Below are 17,989 nucleotides of genomic sequence, written 5' to 3'. Positions count from 1 at the left end.
AAAGTTCTCCTCCTGTTTTTCCTGACGACATTTCATCTTGACCAATGTGTTGTCATCTACACACGATTTCAATAGAGGGACTGCAGTAGGTAAGATAGACTTCAGTCTGCGTCCTAGAAATAGCTGGGCTGGAGACATATCAATACCATTAATCTTGGTGTTCCGATACTCCAAAAGAGCCAAGTATGGATCCTGAGATTTGGTGATGAGGCGTTTCATGGTCTGAACCATTCGCTCTGTCTGTCCATTACACTAAGCATGGTACGGACTGATCGTGGTATGTGTGATGTAATACGATTTCACAAACTCCTTGAACTCATTACTGACGAACTGTGGTCCATTATCACTAATAATGATTTCTGGAATTCTGTATTTGGAAATCATGCTTTTCACATGAGTGATCACGCACTTAGAGGTGAGCGACTCCAGTTTGGCAAGTTCTGGCCACTTTGATAAATAGTCAACTACCAGTAAGTAATGGATACCACAAACTTCGAACAGATCCATTCCAATCTTTGACCACGGTCTTGATGGAAGTTCACTTGGGATCATTGGTTCCTTAGGATTAGCAGCCTGATATTTGGCACAAGTTGCACATGCGCTTACGAGGTTCTCTATGTCTTTTCCCATACCGTTCCAAAAGAGAAATGTCTCTCGCTCGGTTTTTCGTCTTCACAATTCCTTCGTGTTCAATATGTAGCTCTTCTCCAGCATTTCATTCTGCATAGACTTTGAGACAATCAATTTGTGAGACTTGTAGAGAATACCATCAATGCATGAAAGTTCTTCAAGGAAATTCCAGTAGGCTCTAATTTCCGGTGCTAGGTCTGCTTTGTTGTTTGGCCATCCATCCAAGATTGTGTCCAAGAGTTGTTGTAACTCATCATCTTGGCCGGTTTCCTTTCGGATCCTGTCCTGTACTTCCTCTGACACAGGTAATTATGAAGTAAGATGTATTTCATTCACCTGTAAATCTGGTACGAGGGCTTCCTTAGTCTCTTTCAGATAGGAACGACTCAAATGATCAGCCAGGAACATTTTCTTTCCAGGTTTGTAAACTACTTGAATGTCATACTTTTCAAGTGCTAACACGAATCTTTGTAGTCTTGGAGGTGTAGATAAAGCTGGTTTCTTGAAGATACTTTCCAAAGGCTTATGGTCCGATTCAACCAGTACACTGTGACCATATAGATAATCATGGAATTTTGTACATCACTACAGAATTGCTAAAGTTTCTTTCTCAATCTGAGAATATCGTTGTTGTGTTTCTGTCAGTGCGCGCGATCCGGACGCAACTGGCTTATCTTCCTGAATCAACACTGCACCTAGTCCTTTAGAATTGGCGTCTACAGACAACATCAGTGGCTTGTTTGGATCAAAGTATTGAAGGATCAGTGCATTAGTAGTCATGCGTTTCAATTTCTCGTAGCTTTCTTCCTGTTCACTTTCCCATTTACAGAGAGTATTTTTCTCCAGTAACTGTCGTAATGGACTGCCAACTTCTGATAGATTGGGCATAAACTTTCCTAAGTACTGAACAAAGCCCATAAATGTTTGCAAGTCCTTCACATTATTAGGACTGTCCATTTCCTGTACAGCACAGACTTTTTCAGGATCGGGTTTCAGACCCGAGTCAGTAAATCTGTGTCCCACGTAAGTCAGCTCTGAGCGTCTGATGTCACACTTGTCCACGCTGAGCTTCGTTATATTGTCTTGCTCGATCCAGTAAGGCTTTCAAACGTCTGTCATGTTCAGCTTCTGTGGTTCCCCATACAATGATATCATCGATAATTGCCTCTGTTCCGTCGAGATCCTGAATCATTTCAGATATGGCACGTTGAAACACTTCAGGTGCGGACTTGATTCCAAAGGGCATTCGAGTGAATCGATAACGTCCAAACGGAGAATTAAATGTGCAGAGTTTCGAACTCTCATCATCTAGTTTGGTCTGCCAAAATCCAGAGGTGGCATCTACTTCGCTGAAAATCTTGGCTCCAGTCATCCTAGCTGCTACACTTCAACAGTTTTCAAGGGAAAATGTTCCTGAAGTATGGCACGGTTTAGGTCACGAGGATCAATGCAAATCCTGATCTTTCCATTCGGCTTCGTAACGGTTACTATGGAGTTGACCCATCTCGTCGGCTCACGTTGCGTCACAATCACTCCTTCACGCTCCATTCTGTCGAGTTCTTCCTTGACCTTATCCCTCATGGCTATTGGAATCTTGCGTGGAGGATGTATAACTGGCTGAATGTTTTCATCCACCCTGATTGAGCAGGTGCCTGGTAAGCATCCAAGTCCACTGAACAAGTCCTGATAATCCTAGGGAATGCCATGTGGTAGAGCACGGTTTTTCCTCTCAATGCTGTGTATTCGCTGAATGAGTCCTAGCTTGGAACATGTGTCAGCTCCCAGAACAGGGTTCACAGTTTGTTCAATAATGTAGAATTTCACAAATGGCAGCATTGCATCCTTCCATACAAAGGGTAGTATAACAGTACCAGCACAACGAATATAGTGTCCAGAAAATGACTTCAGTGGTAAAAAGGTTGGAGCAACTTTCAGGTTTTTGTCTTGAGATCAGCTGATGACAAAACATTACACATTGCTCCGGTGTCAAGTTGGAAGTGAATATTAGTGTCCTTCACCTTCACTGTCTCATACCATTCTGCATCATGATTTTCACCATTAAATTTCACTGAACCAATAAAGAATTCTTCATCTGATGCGTCTACTGCATGTATAGTCTTTGATCTATTGTTTTTCTTTGAACTAGCACCAGAATGCTTTTTCCCTTTGTGACACTTAACCGCAAAGTGGTTTGGATTTCCACATTTTCTACATGTTTCACCATATGCAGGACATTGTTTAAACTCTTGTGTTTGGCCACAATTTTTACAGTCTTTTTCACTTTCAATTTCGCTTTTAGTCGGTGCTGACTTCCGGCTGTGGGTGTCCTACCTTTCGAGATTCCATGTACTGATTTGTCTTCCATAGACTGTATTTGCTGCTTAAAAATTCCACATGTACGCGCCGCAAGTTAATAGCTTTCTCCAAGGTCAAGTCTGACCCTTCATCAATGCATTTTTCACGTACCTTGTGATCCTGGGTACCGAACACGATAGCGTCTCGAATCATATCGTCCTGATCCTTATATCCACATTCTCTCACTAAAACTCAGAGATCTGTCAGAAATTTTCAAACGTTTCTAGTTTCTTCTGTGTCCTACTGAGGAACTTGAATCTCGAATAAACACGATTTGACTTCGGTTTCACGTGGTTTTCAAATTTCTCCTTTATCACTGTGAATTTCTTACTATCTTCGTCTGATAGATTCCATGTTGAGTAGATATCTCTCCCCTTGTCTCCTATCCATATCATCAGGTAATTACAATGTTCCTCTTCCTTGTTTTTGCTCAATGGGCCCTTTCTACAGAATTCCACGTGTTGTATAAACGTGCGCCATTCCTCAACGAGATCCTGGGCCTCCCAGTTAAATTTCGGCGTGACAGCTGGATTCATTGTATCCATCACAATCCTTGAATCTTCTTCTGTGCAACTGCAACACTTATTTCTGCAGATGGCGACGGAAAAAGGGAGATATCAACCGCTTCTGACACCATGTAGTGTATTCATAATTCCATTGTGGGTTAACAACTGATTTATTCACATTCTTTTACAGGAGAGCTCATTTCCAAGAACAATAACTCTTACTAAATTTAGAACATACATTACAAAGACCAGGGATGCTACGAGCAGTCATACTAGCTATCTGAAAACGATTTCGTAGATAAATGAGTCGGATATGGTTATCTTGGCAAACCGACGTCACACGGGGACGTCCCGAACGTGGTCGATCCAAAGTGTTGCCAAATTAGTGGAAACATCTCCATTATGACCGGATAGTGTTTCTGTGAACACCAAATTGTCGTGCAACATTCTGGGCCATCCCAGCCTGCAACATTCCAACAGCACGAAGAGGTTGATTTTTCATGTAGCGCTGGCATAGCACAATTACAGATTCTTTTGATTTCAAAGTGATTTTTTTTAGCGAATCCAGTCTTGAAAAATATCTCGTACTCTTTGACACAAAAATTATTGCCCGAGATGCCATGCGTACGGAAGCCGGTTGGTGCCAGGTAGAAAAAATATTTTATCTGGCGGCCGCCAGAAAATTATTTGGCGGCCGCCACATAAATAACTGGCGGCCGCCAGAAACTTATCTGGCGGCCGCCAAATAATTTTCTGGCGGCCGCCAGATAAAAAGATCTGGCGGCCGCCAGATAACTTATCTGGCGGCCGCCATAAAGTTATTTGGCGGCCGCCAGAAATTATCTGGCGGCCGCCAGAAATTATGTGACGGCCGCCAGATAACTTTCTGGCGGCCGCCAGATAAAATATTTTTCTACCTGGCACCTACCGGCTTCCGTACATGCGAATACAACTACGTCAAAAAACATGTGCTGCCCATCATGAAAAGTCCGTGCAATAGAGTCGAGTTCAAGTCTATTGTCATTATCACCACCTGTGTCGATTATTAACCGCTTATAACTATAAACAACATGCTTTTTTATGCTAAATTTACCGATGCACAGTTTCTTTTTTCCGATAGTATATGAACATTGGAAATTTGCCAGCTTTAACCATCTCGTATGCTTCAAATACTTCGTTCTACTACTATTTCCTATAGAAATGAACCATAGTACGCAGTATTTGAAGCAGACTATTGCTGGAACTCTTCAGCACCGAAGGTTTAAACAAATAGCTTATTGCTATGAAAAATCAATAACTTTATATTTTGATGGATTTAAACCTTTCAGAGGTAAGAAACGAAAGTTTGATGGTGATAGGGAATTAAAAGGATGTCCAAAGCATAAAGTTGAAGCGGACAGCTAATTCATTTTAGCCGGTATTAATCGAAACAAGCGGTCAAAGTCCGGGCACGAAACCCCGAATGAGATTATGTGACTCTGGTCTGAGATCCGTAGAGACACCAGACCAAAATTTTTAGTCTCTACGGATCTCGCTGAGATTAGTAAAAGGATACGTATACTCATTATATATTTAGTTTGCTACGAACCCAAGGCTTTTGGGGCTGGATTACAAGGGTTTGTTTATTGACAGTTGTTTATTAACTGTTATTAAAAGTTTTATTACTTCTTATCATTAATTATATCGACAAGAAATGATAAAAATTTATTTTTAGAACATTTCATTTTTGCACCATTAAATCTCTAGAATCAAGAATTTTCGCCTCCAAGACGGCCCCCAGACCCTGTCAAGTATTTTTTTTTTAATCAAATACTTGTAAAAGGTGAAAGGATACTCAGATTCAGTGTTGCATTGTATATTAGTTTGCTACGAACCCAAAGTATTTTGAGAATCCCTTAAGGCCTATTTAATCTTTACCGAAGTCGACTCCCTCCTCCCCCCTTCCTGTTGCTAGAAATAGTCTTCGTGTATTCTTTAATATTTACTTCCTAGTTGTCAAACAGTGAGGATCACCAAATTATAAAATATTATTTATAAATTATTTATAAATATTCTTCAATGCAATTTTTTGGTCGCCGACGTAGCGAATTGTGATTTGAGCATACGTGGCAGAGCCTGGCAAACTAAGACTGATAGAGCTGCAAAATATGCACTTCAGTATGACGTTAATCTTTTCAAAATTCCTTACACTGGTTTGAAATATTTTGTTAAATTTTATGCTTATTCTCTTCGGCAAATGTATTGGGAATTTTGTGATACAAGACTAGTGAACTATATGCTATAGAAAATGAAGTTAACAAATCATCTTACTAGGCCTGAAACGTCATGACGAAGTGATTATTTTAAAAATACGTATGGTCATTCAAAAATAATGCATACATAGCTATTTTATTGAGGATTTCAACCAGAATTAATATTCTGTAACTGTCCGCTACTTATAAATCATATTATTTTAGAATACACTGACTTTTCGCTTATTCGAAGTACATTTTTATGCCACTGGATCGAAAGATCCCCGGAGGTATATTGTTTTTTTCCTGTCTGCCTGTTGTCAACTTTAACCTTGCCCATAACTTTTGATTGGTTGGAGCTATGACTTTCACATTTCATATGTGTATTCCTTGTGACAAGACCTTTCTTTGGGTACCATCATATTTGACCTTGACCTTGGAGTGTGACCCACTTTTGCAAAATTTTATGAGACTTTAACCCTGGCCATAACTTCTGAACAGATGGTGCTTGGGGTTTCAAACTTCAATATGTGTAATTTTTGTGACAAGGCCTTCCTTCGGATATCAACAACTTTGACCTTGACGTTTGACCTACTTTTGAAAAACTTTAACCTTGGCCATAACTTTTAAACAGTTGGTGCTTGGGGTTTCAAACTTCACATGTGACAAGACCTTCCTCTGGATATCAACCTCTTTGACCCTGACCTTGGAGTTTGACCTACTTTTGAAAAACTTTAACTTTGGCCATTACTTTTGAGTGGTTGGAGCTAGGGCTTTACATACTTCACATATGTATTCCTTGTGACAAGACCTTTTTTTCGATACCAACCACTTTGACCTTGACATAGGAGTTTGACCTGCTTTCGAAAAACTTTAACCTTGGTCATAACGTTTGAATGTTTGGTGCTAGGGCTTTCATACTTCATATATGTAATCCTTTAGACAAGACCCTTTTTGGATACCAACCACTTTGACCTCAACCTTGACGTTTTACTTACTTTTAAAGAAACTTTAACCTTCGCCATAACTTTTGAACAGTTAGGTCTTTCAAATTTCACAGGTATATTCCTCGAGACAAGACCTTTCTTTGGGTACCAACATTTTTTATCTTTTGGCCTGGATTTTGACTTGCATTTGAGAAACTTTAACCTTCGCCATAAGCTGCCATACGGGGGCATCAGTGTTTCACAAACACATCTTGTTTTATATACATGTAATGTACGAACGATGTATGGACTTTTCACAAATATTAATGTTAGTACACTTTTAGATTATTTGCATGAAGCTAATTTTTAAAGTAAAATTTAGAAGTACACAATGAATGCAATTTTGCTTATATAATGTATTGCTTACATTACAATCTATATTTTGACTTTAAAAGTCTTGATGGGACGTTAAATAGTACCCCGTGTCAAGGATTAAAACCCCCTTGGCACGCAAAAGATCGTTTCTCTGGATTTTGAAAATGAGTAGGCTCACTGGGGGCCGCCAGAGAAACCCAAAACTTTCAACAACCGGCAATATGAACTTAATTTTCAGCCAAAATATGGCTGAAATATTGAAAAACGTGTTTATCCAAGAGTTTTAAAGAGTACACTTTGTGTGTGTATATTTATTCATACATATGTACATTTGTAGGTATATATGATGAAGAACAGCCATATTGAATAATTAACTGATGCTTTCAAAATGAAAAGTAAAGTTATAAAAAGTTATTACTTACCTAACTACCTTCCTTAATTTTTGTGGCATGTTACCGGAAACACACACACATATATATTTTTTTTATTTGGCCTAATGGAGAATCACTGGAGGGATATACTTGGTTCACAGATTGTTTATGACTTAGGGGTGTGTAATAATCTTGACCTAAGGTCATTCAGGTAACTATGTTCAAGGTAACTGGCAGAAAAGTGTAAAATTATTGTAAAATGATTGGAAGCTCATACTTGGTACAAAGATTTTGTTTGACCTGGCCCAAGGTATTTCCACCTATTTTAAGGTCAGTGGTAGAAAAAATTTCAAAAAAATTCTAAATATCACTTCTTGTAATAAGTAAGAGGCCCATGATACACAACAAACGATTGCCTGAGTCATTTTAAGAGGATATCACCATTTTCAGTCCCATGATAAATGTTGAACCTCTGTGTTGGCTCCATCTTATCTCCAAGTTGTCATCTAAACCAAACGTGGTTCCAAATAATATTGGGATTTTGCAATATCAGTATGATTAACATGACCTTTCTATTTTGGATATTCCTTTTTTTCTTGTAAAGATGCATAGGTAAAGTACATTTTGATACGATTTAAACCCCACATTAACCTCATGAACAACTTAGATATGTTTGCATTTTAACATGATTAAGAGTACGCCTGCTTTAAAATGTTCTATATTTTTCACAAAATATTTGAATCCCTATTTTAGTCAAACCCTAGTACATTGGGCCATGTTTTTGAACAATTATAATCTATATTTTATTGATATGCTTGCAAATTTATATAAGCAATATGAGCTGCAACTTTGTTGTCGGAATTTTTGTTGCAATATTATATTTCAATGACAGAAAAAAAGAAACTGTATAAACTTTTTATTTTTTATATCTGCGATGGAAGAACTAATTTTAAGCTTTGATTGAAGCAAAATTACATTATTGTCGTCCTGCACATATTTCTTATATAATAATATTCATTCTAATCTACAGAATTTTTTCTTCTGAAACAATTTATTACTTTATCATGTTTATTTCAGTGTAATTGATCATACAGATTTATCATAAAATCACATTTTAACGGCAAAATAAAATTCTCAAAAATGCAGCTCATATTGCTTTAATATGATAAATGATGCCTCTGTTGTTCTTGAAAAGGTATTTAAAAAAAAATGTTCCGATATATTCCCATGTGAAATTTGAACACCTGCTGTGGCTAATCGATAACAACTCTGTTAATTGAGAGGATCTTTTCCTAAAAACATGTATCCCCATGAAAAAATCCCTCATTGTTGCCCACCCTATCACGATTTGAAAAATTTGGAATCTACTCTAGACATTTAAAAGCAGTTTTTACACAATCGTTATCTTTTCTTGACCAGTGGCTCAGTGACTCTTGAGTCTTGAAATATAGCACATAACTTTTCCTACTACTTTTCTCCAACCTCAAAGGGGTCGCTACCCTCATTTTAACAAATCTCATTCCCGTTACCCGAGTATCCTTTGTGGTAAGTTTAATGGGAACTTGTCCGCAGTCGAAAAAGTGTAAAGTTACTAGATGGACGGACGCAAGACATAGGGAAATCGGGAAAAAACTCAGAGAACGAAAAGGAACGATTCTTCTGATAACGTGAATTCCTGTGTAAGTTTTGTCCATTTAAGTAAATAAGGCTTGCAGTATACATGCAGTAAAGAATCAAAGTTTTACATGTATATACACGGGAATATATACATATGAAGGTAAAGCCCAAAATATAACGTCAAAACTATTCATGCGTATGAAGATAGGAAAAGCTCGTATGAAAAATCTTCAGCAGAACAGCAGGCCAAGGTTATTTCGATGACCATGGCCCATGGGCGAGCCTTTTCAATTTTTTTTTAGGTCACCTGAGTCACTCAGGTGACCTATTGCTATCTGTTTTCGTCCGTCGTCGTGCGTCGTGTGTTAACATTTGAACATTTTCAGCTTCTTCTCTGAAACCGCTGAACCAATTTCAGCCAATTTTTGCATATGGCATCTATGTGTGAAGGGGAACAAAATTTGTGAATTTCATGGTCCCTGCCCCCCTGGGGCCTGAGGGGTGGGGTTAAAACCATCAAAATTAATGCAATCTTTAAAAATCTTCTTCTTTACTCCTGGACATCAAGCAGTCAAACTGTTGACATGATTGTAATAAGCATTGAGCCCTCTACCAAAATTGTGAAATTCATGGCCCCAGGGTCAGGGGTTCTGGTGCTAGGGCGGGGCTATATAGATCATATAGTGAAAGTGCATTATTTCTTTGAAAATCTTCTTTTCTACTCCTGGGTATTATTGAAACAAATTGAATACATAGTTATGATAAGCAAGGGTGACTCTACCAAATTGTGAAATTCATGGCCCCAGGGTCAGGGGTTCTGGTGCTAGGGTGGGGCTATATAGATCGTATAGTGAATGTGCATTATTTCTTTGAAAATCTTCTTCTCTACTCCTGGGTATTATTCAAACAAATTAGATACAGAGTTATGATCAGCAAGGGTGACTCTACCAAAATTGTGAAATTCATGGCCCCAGGGTCAAGGGTTCTGGCGCTGGGGGGGGGGTATATAAATCATATAGTGAAAGTGCATTATTTCTTTAAAAATCTTCTTCTCTACTCCTTGGTATTATTGAAACAAATTAAATACAAAGTTATGATAAGCAAGAGTGACTCTACCAAAATTGTGAAATTCATAGCCCCAGGGTAAGGGGTTCTGGTGCTGGGGGGGGGGGGGGGGCTATATAAATCATATAGTGAAAGTGCATTATTTCTTTGAAAATCTTCTTCTCTACTCCTGGGTATTATTTAAACAAATTAAATACATAGTTATGATAAGCAAGAGTAACTCTACCAAAATTGTGAATTTCATGGCCCCTGGGTCAGGGGTTCTGATGTTAGGGCGGGGCTCTATTTATTATATAGTGAAAATGCATTAATGCTTTAAAAATCTTCTTCTCTGCTTCTGGGTATTATTTAAACAAACTAAGTACATAATTATGATAAGCAAGGACACCTCTTCCAAAATTGTGAAATTCATGACCCCAGGGACAGGGGTTCTTGTGCTAGGGTGGGGCTATATAGCTCCTACAGTGAAGGTGAATTATTTCTTTGAAAATCTTCTTCTCTGCCCCTGGGTACTATTTAAACAAACTAAGTACATTGTTATGATATGCAAGGATGCCTCTTCTAAAATTGTGAATTTCATGGCCCCAGGGTCAAGGATCCTTGTCAAAAGGGGGGGGGGGCTCTATTGATTATATAGTGAAAAATCAAAATTTCTTTGAAAATATTCTTTTCTGCTTCTGGTTAAAAAGCAAAGAAGCTAAGTATATAGTTATGATGAGCAAGAGTGCTTCTTCCAGAGTAGTGAATTGCATGACCCCTGGGTCAGATGTGCTGGTATAAGGGTTGGGCTGTTGATAATGTAGTGAAAATGCATTAATTCTATTAAATGATCCTGTCTGCTCCTTAATGTTAAGCAGTTAAACAAAGTGATTACTTATGATGAGCAAACTTGAAACTTCTGGTCCCAGGGTGAGAGGCTCTGGTGTTTCTCGGTGGTGAAGGGGGGGGGGGAGGGGCTCTATTAATAATATAGTGAATCTGTAGTGAAAATGCATTATTTCTTTAAAAATCTTCTCTGCACTTGGGCATATCAGAGGCAAAAAGTGTAAAAGTTGTAATAAGGAAGGGTATTTTTACCAGATTTTTGAACATCTGGACCATTTGGTCAAGTGTTCTGGTCCTAGCCAGGGCTCAATTAATTTGCATTCTACTGAGAGGAGTTATTCCCCTTTGCCGTTTACTTTTGATAATTAATCATTGTAAATAATGTACATGAAAAATTAATAGAATAAGAGAATTATGCAAGAATTTTTATTGTATAATACAAAAAGTATTTTCATAGTTTTAATGATCATGTGGACTTGTAAGTAATAGATAAATAAAAATGAGACAAAAATAACTTGTCTTATTAAATGTTCATCGAAGACCAAGAGAGGCCAATGTAAGAGATTACAACAAGGAATTAAAATAGTACAAAAGCACTGATAGTTTGGTAATATACTGTATGGTGATAGTGATAATTGGGGAACAGATTAGAACCTAATTTATGAACTGTTAATGAATAGTAGACTAATTATTTTGTTGATCCTGGTCACCCTATTTTTCTTGCTTTTGGGCAACAAAGCTTCACCTTTCATTTCATTTTAATACTCTATGGATCCTCTAAATTGTTGTATTGTACTCAGGTGACCGTTAAGGCCCTTGGGCCTCTTGTTACATAGAATATTCATAAATTCAAAGCATTTTGAATTGCCTCGCTTTCAATTGTTTTCGTCAGATGTCAACGATTTTTCTTTAACAGTTTTCGATTGGTGTTGACATTTCAGGTCGTGTGATCCTCAGGTTCTGCAAGTCACGAAAAATGTGACTGAAATCACAGTGTGAATAAATATGTTATTTATTCAAAGATCTTCATCATGGTTAATCATATTACATGTACATGTATAAAGGGAAAATCATTAAATCCCTAATATTTTCAGGAAACATAACTGAAAGTACCAATTACATGTATGTACATGCATTTTCTACACGTGACAGAATATTAAATCATAGTAAGATGCATGAAATGAAAATTTTTGCACAAAAAAATCAATTTCAACCTTCATTTTGAGACTTATTCAATAAAATAACAAATTAAGAACTATTGTTTCTGGCTGAGGAGCGGATATTCTTTTAAAAAAAGTTCACGTACCAAGGATGTTTAGTGCATCCTCATTAAAAGAAAATTCATTACATAGTTAAGAGTTCTTTCTCCTTTGGGCATTTGTAGCTGCTATATACCGAAGTTTTAAAATTCATTTCCCCGGATAGGTTGGAATTCTAGGACTGGGTCTATTATCGTATATTTTTGATAATATCAAAGGCATCAGTTTGTTAATCAGTTTTTCTCTATATAACAGAAGGTCGAAGCATTTCTGTTTTAATTCTTAAAGAATAGCATTTTAATTAATATAGCCGAACATTTTTTAAACTTAAACCTCTACAAGGAGATTAACATCATAATGTTTTCCGCAGTCCACTCGCACAGGTTGATCCAGTGAGGTTAACCAATGAAGACATTCAGTGTAACTGAAATTAGTTTTCTTTGCATGATATTTGAAAGATAAACGAGGGTTGATTCAAAAGTAATGTAAAAACTGCTATTTCATCTTTAATAATCGAATGTTATTTACAAATTTTTATATACTAATACCTCTATATATTTTGACTTTTGCCTTAACATTTCATTCAGATATATGCAGCACTTTTTGAAATATTAAAATTAACACATTACCTGCCTCGTCTATCACCACACGGCAAGTATGTACCGACGTTGTAATGACGTTTCTCTTCGGCACTCATTTTCAGTTTTACCGCAACTAATATATACGGAAACTGGAATTAATTTAGGTATAAAATTTGGATAAATTTCAAATAATTTTAATACAACTTAAAACAAGAAGCTTTATAGCAAAATGGCTGTAAATATTTTTAACAAGAAACACATGAGAGGTTTACTAAGATATGCGGATGAGCTGAAAATAAGTGCAGAAAAGTAACGTCATAACGACGTCGGTAACAATTTTTGCCGTGCGGTGATAGACAAAATCTTTTAAAGTTGCGTTTATTTTGATATTTAAAAAGGATTTTATATAACTGAATGAAATTTTAAAGCAAAATTCAAAATAGATAGGGGAATTAGTATGTAAAAGTTTGTTGACAACACTCCATTATTAAGGATTTTATAGCAGCCATGACATTACTTTCGGATCAACCCTCGTATATGGGTCAATATTCATAAATATGGAGAATATATATTGCCAATTTTTCAAACTCCAGCTGCACGTCTTACCCTAAGGTACTTGCAGTGCTTTTAAAGGACAATACTTAATTATATGTTTCTGCAGTTAAGAGAGTACACGTATATACTTCGCCAAATCATGCTATTCAGAAAATGCTACTTTAAGTACATTTGATTGCTTACAAGTCTCTGAGAGTTAAGCTTAGATACATATTTCAAAAGATGCATGAAAGGGTAGGTTCATCGTTTATGCATCTCTTTTTGAAGTTGAGTCTTGGATGGGTTTATTTATTCATGGGGATTCTGATCGGATCTGCTGTCGTACCAATAGCACTCTGCATGTGCTGGGAAAGACTAACTGGAAGTGGAATGGTTGCCGGTGCAGTTTCTGGAACTGTATTGGCTCTAATCACGTGGTTATCTGTTGCTGCATCCAACAAAGGCGGTCTCAGTCCAGAAAAGTTTTTTGAAAATACAGGTAATCTGTGGTTTATTTCTTTTACCAAAACAATTATTCAAAAAAAAATATTAATAATTGCAACATTTTATTGCAATAGCAATTATACAATGTCGCTCTCGCAATTAATTACCAAGAGTATTATTCTGAAATAACTAGGTAAGGAAAACGCTATGCTGGCCGGGAATTTAATGGGCATTTTGTCAAGCAGCATCATCACACCGGTAGTCAGTATTCTGACATCAACGAACGCAGTACGAAATGCTTCAGAAATTTGGGAAAATACCAGAGATATCGATAATCCTCTTAGTCCTTGGACGGAACGTTATGCAAAGTACGTGTTTACCTTTGAATAAAATTCATTTTAATTTGATTATATTTCACTGTGAAGGTTTTTTATACAACAAACACTGAATCCAGAAAATAACACTAAATTCTACGTATTGTAGCGTATTGAAAAGCTTTTCATCTTCAATCATACAATGTCAATGTTATACAATTATTTGATACTTCTCTAAAATACAAATTTTAAACTTGAATTAAGCGATAAAAATAGATTAAATAATTTCCTGTATTGTATTTAAGTACAATAAGTAAACTAACTAGAGAATTTTAAATTAACCTTCCCCTGATTTTTGCACTTTTAATACCCGCAAAATCACAAAATTATCAACTTGGACCGGAAGATGCGGGTATATAAAAACAATTAGAGGGACAAGACGATCGAGAAATGGAAAAGAAAAGTGTTTTTGTTGTAGACTATAGTATCAGAAAAACAGATATTTAAACTTACAAGAACCCATTACTTTTAATGTTCAACTGCTTACATATCACAATTACCGCACATCTTGCTTGGAAGTACATGTATATACTACGACCGAAATAGCGATGCGTAGAGCGATGACACTTCGATTTGACAATTGAAGCATGGCGTTACATTCTATAAAACATTCGTTTTAATTGGTTGATTGGGGCCCGCCCACTCTAGAACTTGTGTGGTATATCCTTTGTCTATATATATATAGTTTGAAAGCGTCTAAAGGCCTAAAACCATATTTTATTAGTTGATAAGCGAAAAACAGTGGTTGACTTTTTGAATTAAGAAAAAAAGGAAACAAACCATAAAATCATTCAGCATGTGATATTCTATTAACAGACGTTACATCTACATGTATATTGTTAAATGGCACACACTGCTTATCCTACTATACATGTATTTTTGCCGATTTTCTCTGCAGTAAATTGACATTTTTTCATTTTCGGTGTTCGTTAAATTGAATAGTTTGAGTGACTTTTCAGCGCACTAAAATCTTTCTCTCTAAGTTTTAGTTCCTAGTGTTTGTAAACAAGTGAATTATTACACGCGTCGGCAAACCCAAGCAAACTGAAAACTCGGTATTACTGTAAATCACACCGAGCTGGTAACGGTATTGAAAACAAATATTTGTAGTCAGAAAAAACGCAATATGAAACATCTGGTTTATTGACACAACTATCAAAATTCCATAGAATTTCAAATGTGTGAGTTTTACTGCATTTCTACTTTTACCAGCAGTCATGGCAAGTCGCCTGCGTAGCGCAGTTGTTAGAGCGTCAAATTTAGATTCGCATAGTAAGGAGCTGATCCTTACGTCGCGGGTTCGAATCCACTGCTGGACGTGGGGACCGCTCCTTCTGATGAGACCGTATAAACCGAGGCCCCGTGTTGCAGTAGATGTTGGCATGAAAAAGATCCCTCACTGCTCAATGGCCCTGAGTGCCGATCATAGGTATAAATTTGCAGGGCAAGTGGTGGCGTCTCCATATGGGTAAAAAATTCTCGAGAGGGACGTTAAACAACAAAGAAAACCAGCCTTTATGGCAAACAAGCGACCAGAAAATCTAGATCTCTGCGTTTTTCAGTGCAATTTTTACAGTAAATATTATTTGTATTCATTACTTACTAATAAGTTTTCACTGAATTTAAGTACTTTAAATTTTATTGATGTACTGAAAAAAAAACATCGGGGAAAACGGCCGTGTTTTTCAATCGCAGAAATATGCCCCGGGGTATCAAGTCAACTCCTAGCACAGATTTCACTTGCCATCTCACACTTTACCAACACTCACAATCATTTAACAAAGTTTTCCATTGTCCCGCTTAATTATTCACCAAAAGTCGATACTTAGCTCAGTAAACACAACTTTTTTGCCCGTTTTCAAAACATTCCACATTTGAGAATATGGGCGAATCTATAAAAATGCACCAATCGTTCTTTGTTGGATTTCGCAATTGTTATTCAGTCAGATTCAGTTGTATTTCAGTCAGATTCATTAGTGTCGTCACTCAGTGCATCACTATTTCGGTTGTAGTGAATACTGTTTTAATACTTTTAATGAATGGTCAATTGCTTAACATGTCAAAATTAAGACTGTTTAGGTGGTATTATTAGCACGTTATTTTGTTAGGTATATAAGTGGTTACCATCAGGGGTTATGCACACATCAATCTCTTTAATTTTGTCTGATTTAATTTTGATCCAATGATCAGATCACCTTTGTATTTGTGTTTACTGTATGCAACTATATATAATAGGGATTGTGGACAATACTTTACATACTTTATCATGTACATGTATGTTAAATTAATATGCTTTCATTTGCTATTTAAAGGGATCTGAAGTTGAGCGCAGCTCATCAGCTGGACAATAGACCATCATATGAAGACGTGTTTTCTTCTCTCAGGTCCGCGCGTCTTTTAGCCAATGGATGTTCTCCAATTCTCACAATACTTCTAGTTTTTATTTGGCCCAGTCTAATGCTTTTAGAAGGTGTTCTTGATTTAGCAGCTTTCAGAAGATGGGTAAGTGCCTAAATAGTACGAATGATTTCATATGGAAACATAACAATTGTGAGAATGACCAACTTTCAAAAGTAATAGTGTTATCCGTGCTTCCGAATTCAAAATAAATCATCTTTCAGGTGGCCATGCTCATGACTTTTTTTTCTCAAAACCTCGAAGTGTTTTCTAGGATTTATATAAAAGAAATAAACACCTGTGTTTGCAGTTGAAATCATGCGTAGTTTAATTATATTATTATAATTGTTGTAAATTTAGCTTAATAGGAAGATAAAATAAAATGTGATAACACTAATCCTAAATTAGAATTTGAAAAGAAAAAAAATAGTATAAGTTATAGTTATGCACATTATTTAATAATTTTCTTCGTTTATTTCAGATCTATTTAGCAATGACTTGGTCTCTGTGTGCCACAATCTTTATAATTATTGCCCCTCTTGTGTACGAAGGCATTGACCTAAGAAACGCTGTGAAGCAAATGAAAAATGTTCATCCTTCCAATGTGCGCTCTTTGGGTGCAGCGAAAGATAACTGTAATGGAGTCAACATTAAAAAGACCAACCAAGTGCATATTTCACCTGTGAAACAAAGTTTTTCAGATCCAAGACTCATTAAACAAAGCAGTAGCTGTAATTCAATTTTAGCAACCCAGGAAATATAGGAATGTTGTCCGAGTTATAAAGGCAAAGCCGTTCTTTGAAAATAGGCGTTCATTTCCGTATCTATCAACAAAGCTACGCAGAATTTTTAAACTGTTACAAGAAGTATTTTTGAGAATAGAAAAGTCATGTCCGTTTTGTTGGAATTGCTGACGATTTTAATCTTACTGTTACAAATATTTGATGATTTTTTATACCACTGTATTAGAAGACGAATAAAATGTTTTGTTATTTACTAGGTTACAGAAAAAATGTATAAAATATTGAAATATTCAAAACTCTTGCAAATGAAAAAAAAAGTAGCAACACAATTAAAGCCGAGACTATACGATATATAATTATTAGAGCCATGTATGAAATGCGGGAACTATTATTAATAGGAATCACATCATCCGTCCGTCAACACTTTGTTCTGACACGATAAATCAAAGTTGTCGATTTAACGTTTTTAGATTTTGTACACAATGAATCAAACGGTTTTTAATTTAATTTTTTCAAATCTCATACAGAAATACACAATCATATATACTGAAAGGTAAAAGAAACTCATGTATTACCTAAATGTATAAGGTTAACATTTATTACTATGCGACACAATGATAGCCAAATAAAATTCAAAGTAGTAGTCATTCATTGTCATTTATCAAGGCATACTATCGAATCAAACGATATTTTAGCACCGCAATTTTTTGACTATAGGGAGTAGGGGTCTGAATTTTTAAATTCAACACTTTGCGT

General features: G+C 36.4%; 1 protein-coding gene across 1 annotated transcript in view; it reads left to right on the top strand.

Annotated features, from left to right (window-relative positions):
• The window catches only part of LOC133171529 (uncharacterized), a 63,167-nt gene extending 45,725 nt beyond the window's left edge, over positions 1-17,442 (top strand). Inside the window, exons 10-13 of the mRNA XM_061306291.1 lie at positions 13,564-13,774; positions 13,913-14,087; positions 16,406-16,595; positions 16,972-17,442. Coding sequence (XP_061162275.1) covers positions 13,564-13,774; positions 13,913-14,087; positions 16,406-16,595; positions 16,972-17,253 — 858 coding nt within the window. The 3' untranslated portion in view covers positions 17,254-17,442. The remainder of the gene's footprint in view (positions 1-13,563; positions 13,775-13,912; positions 14,088-16,405; positions 16,596-16,971) is intronic.
• Positions 17,443-17,989: the final 547 nt, after the last annotated feature.

This window comes from Saccostrea echinata, unplaced genomic scaffold (genome assembly GCF_033153115.1).
Source record: "Saccostrea echinata isolate AGI-Se365-2 ecotype Australia unplaced genomic scaffold, CSIRO_AGI_Sech_v1 ptg000054l, whole genome shotgun sequence".
In the NCBI taxonomy this organism is placed as follows: Eukaryota; Metazoa; Mollusca; class Bivalvia; order Ostreida; family Ostreidae; genus Saccostrea; species Saccostrea echinata.
Note: the sequence above shows the minus strand (reverse complement) of the source record. Positions and strands in the feature narration are given on the sequence as shown.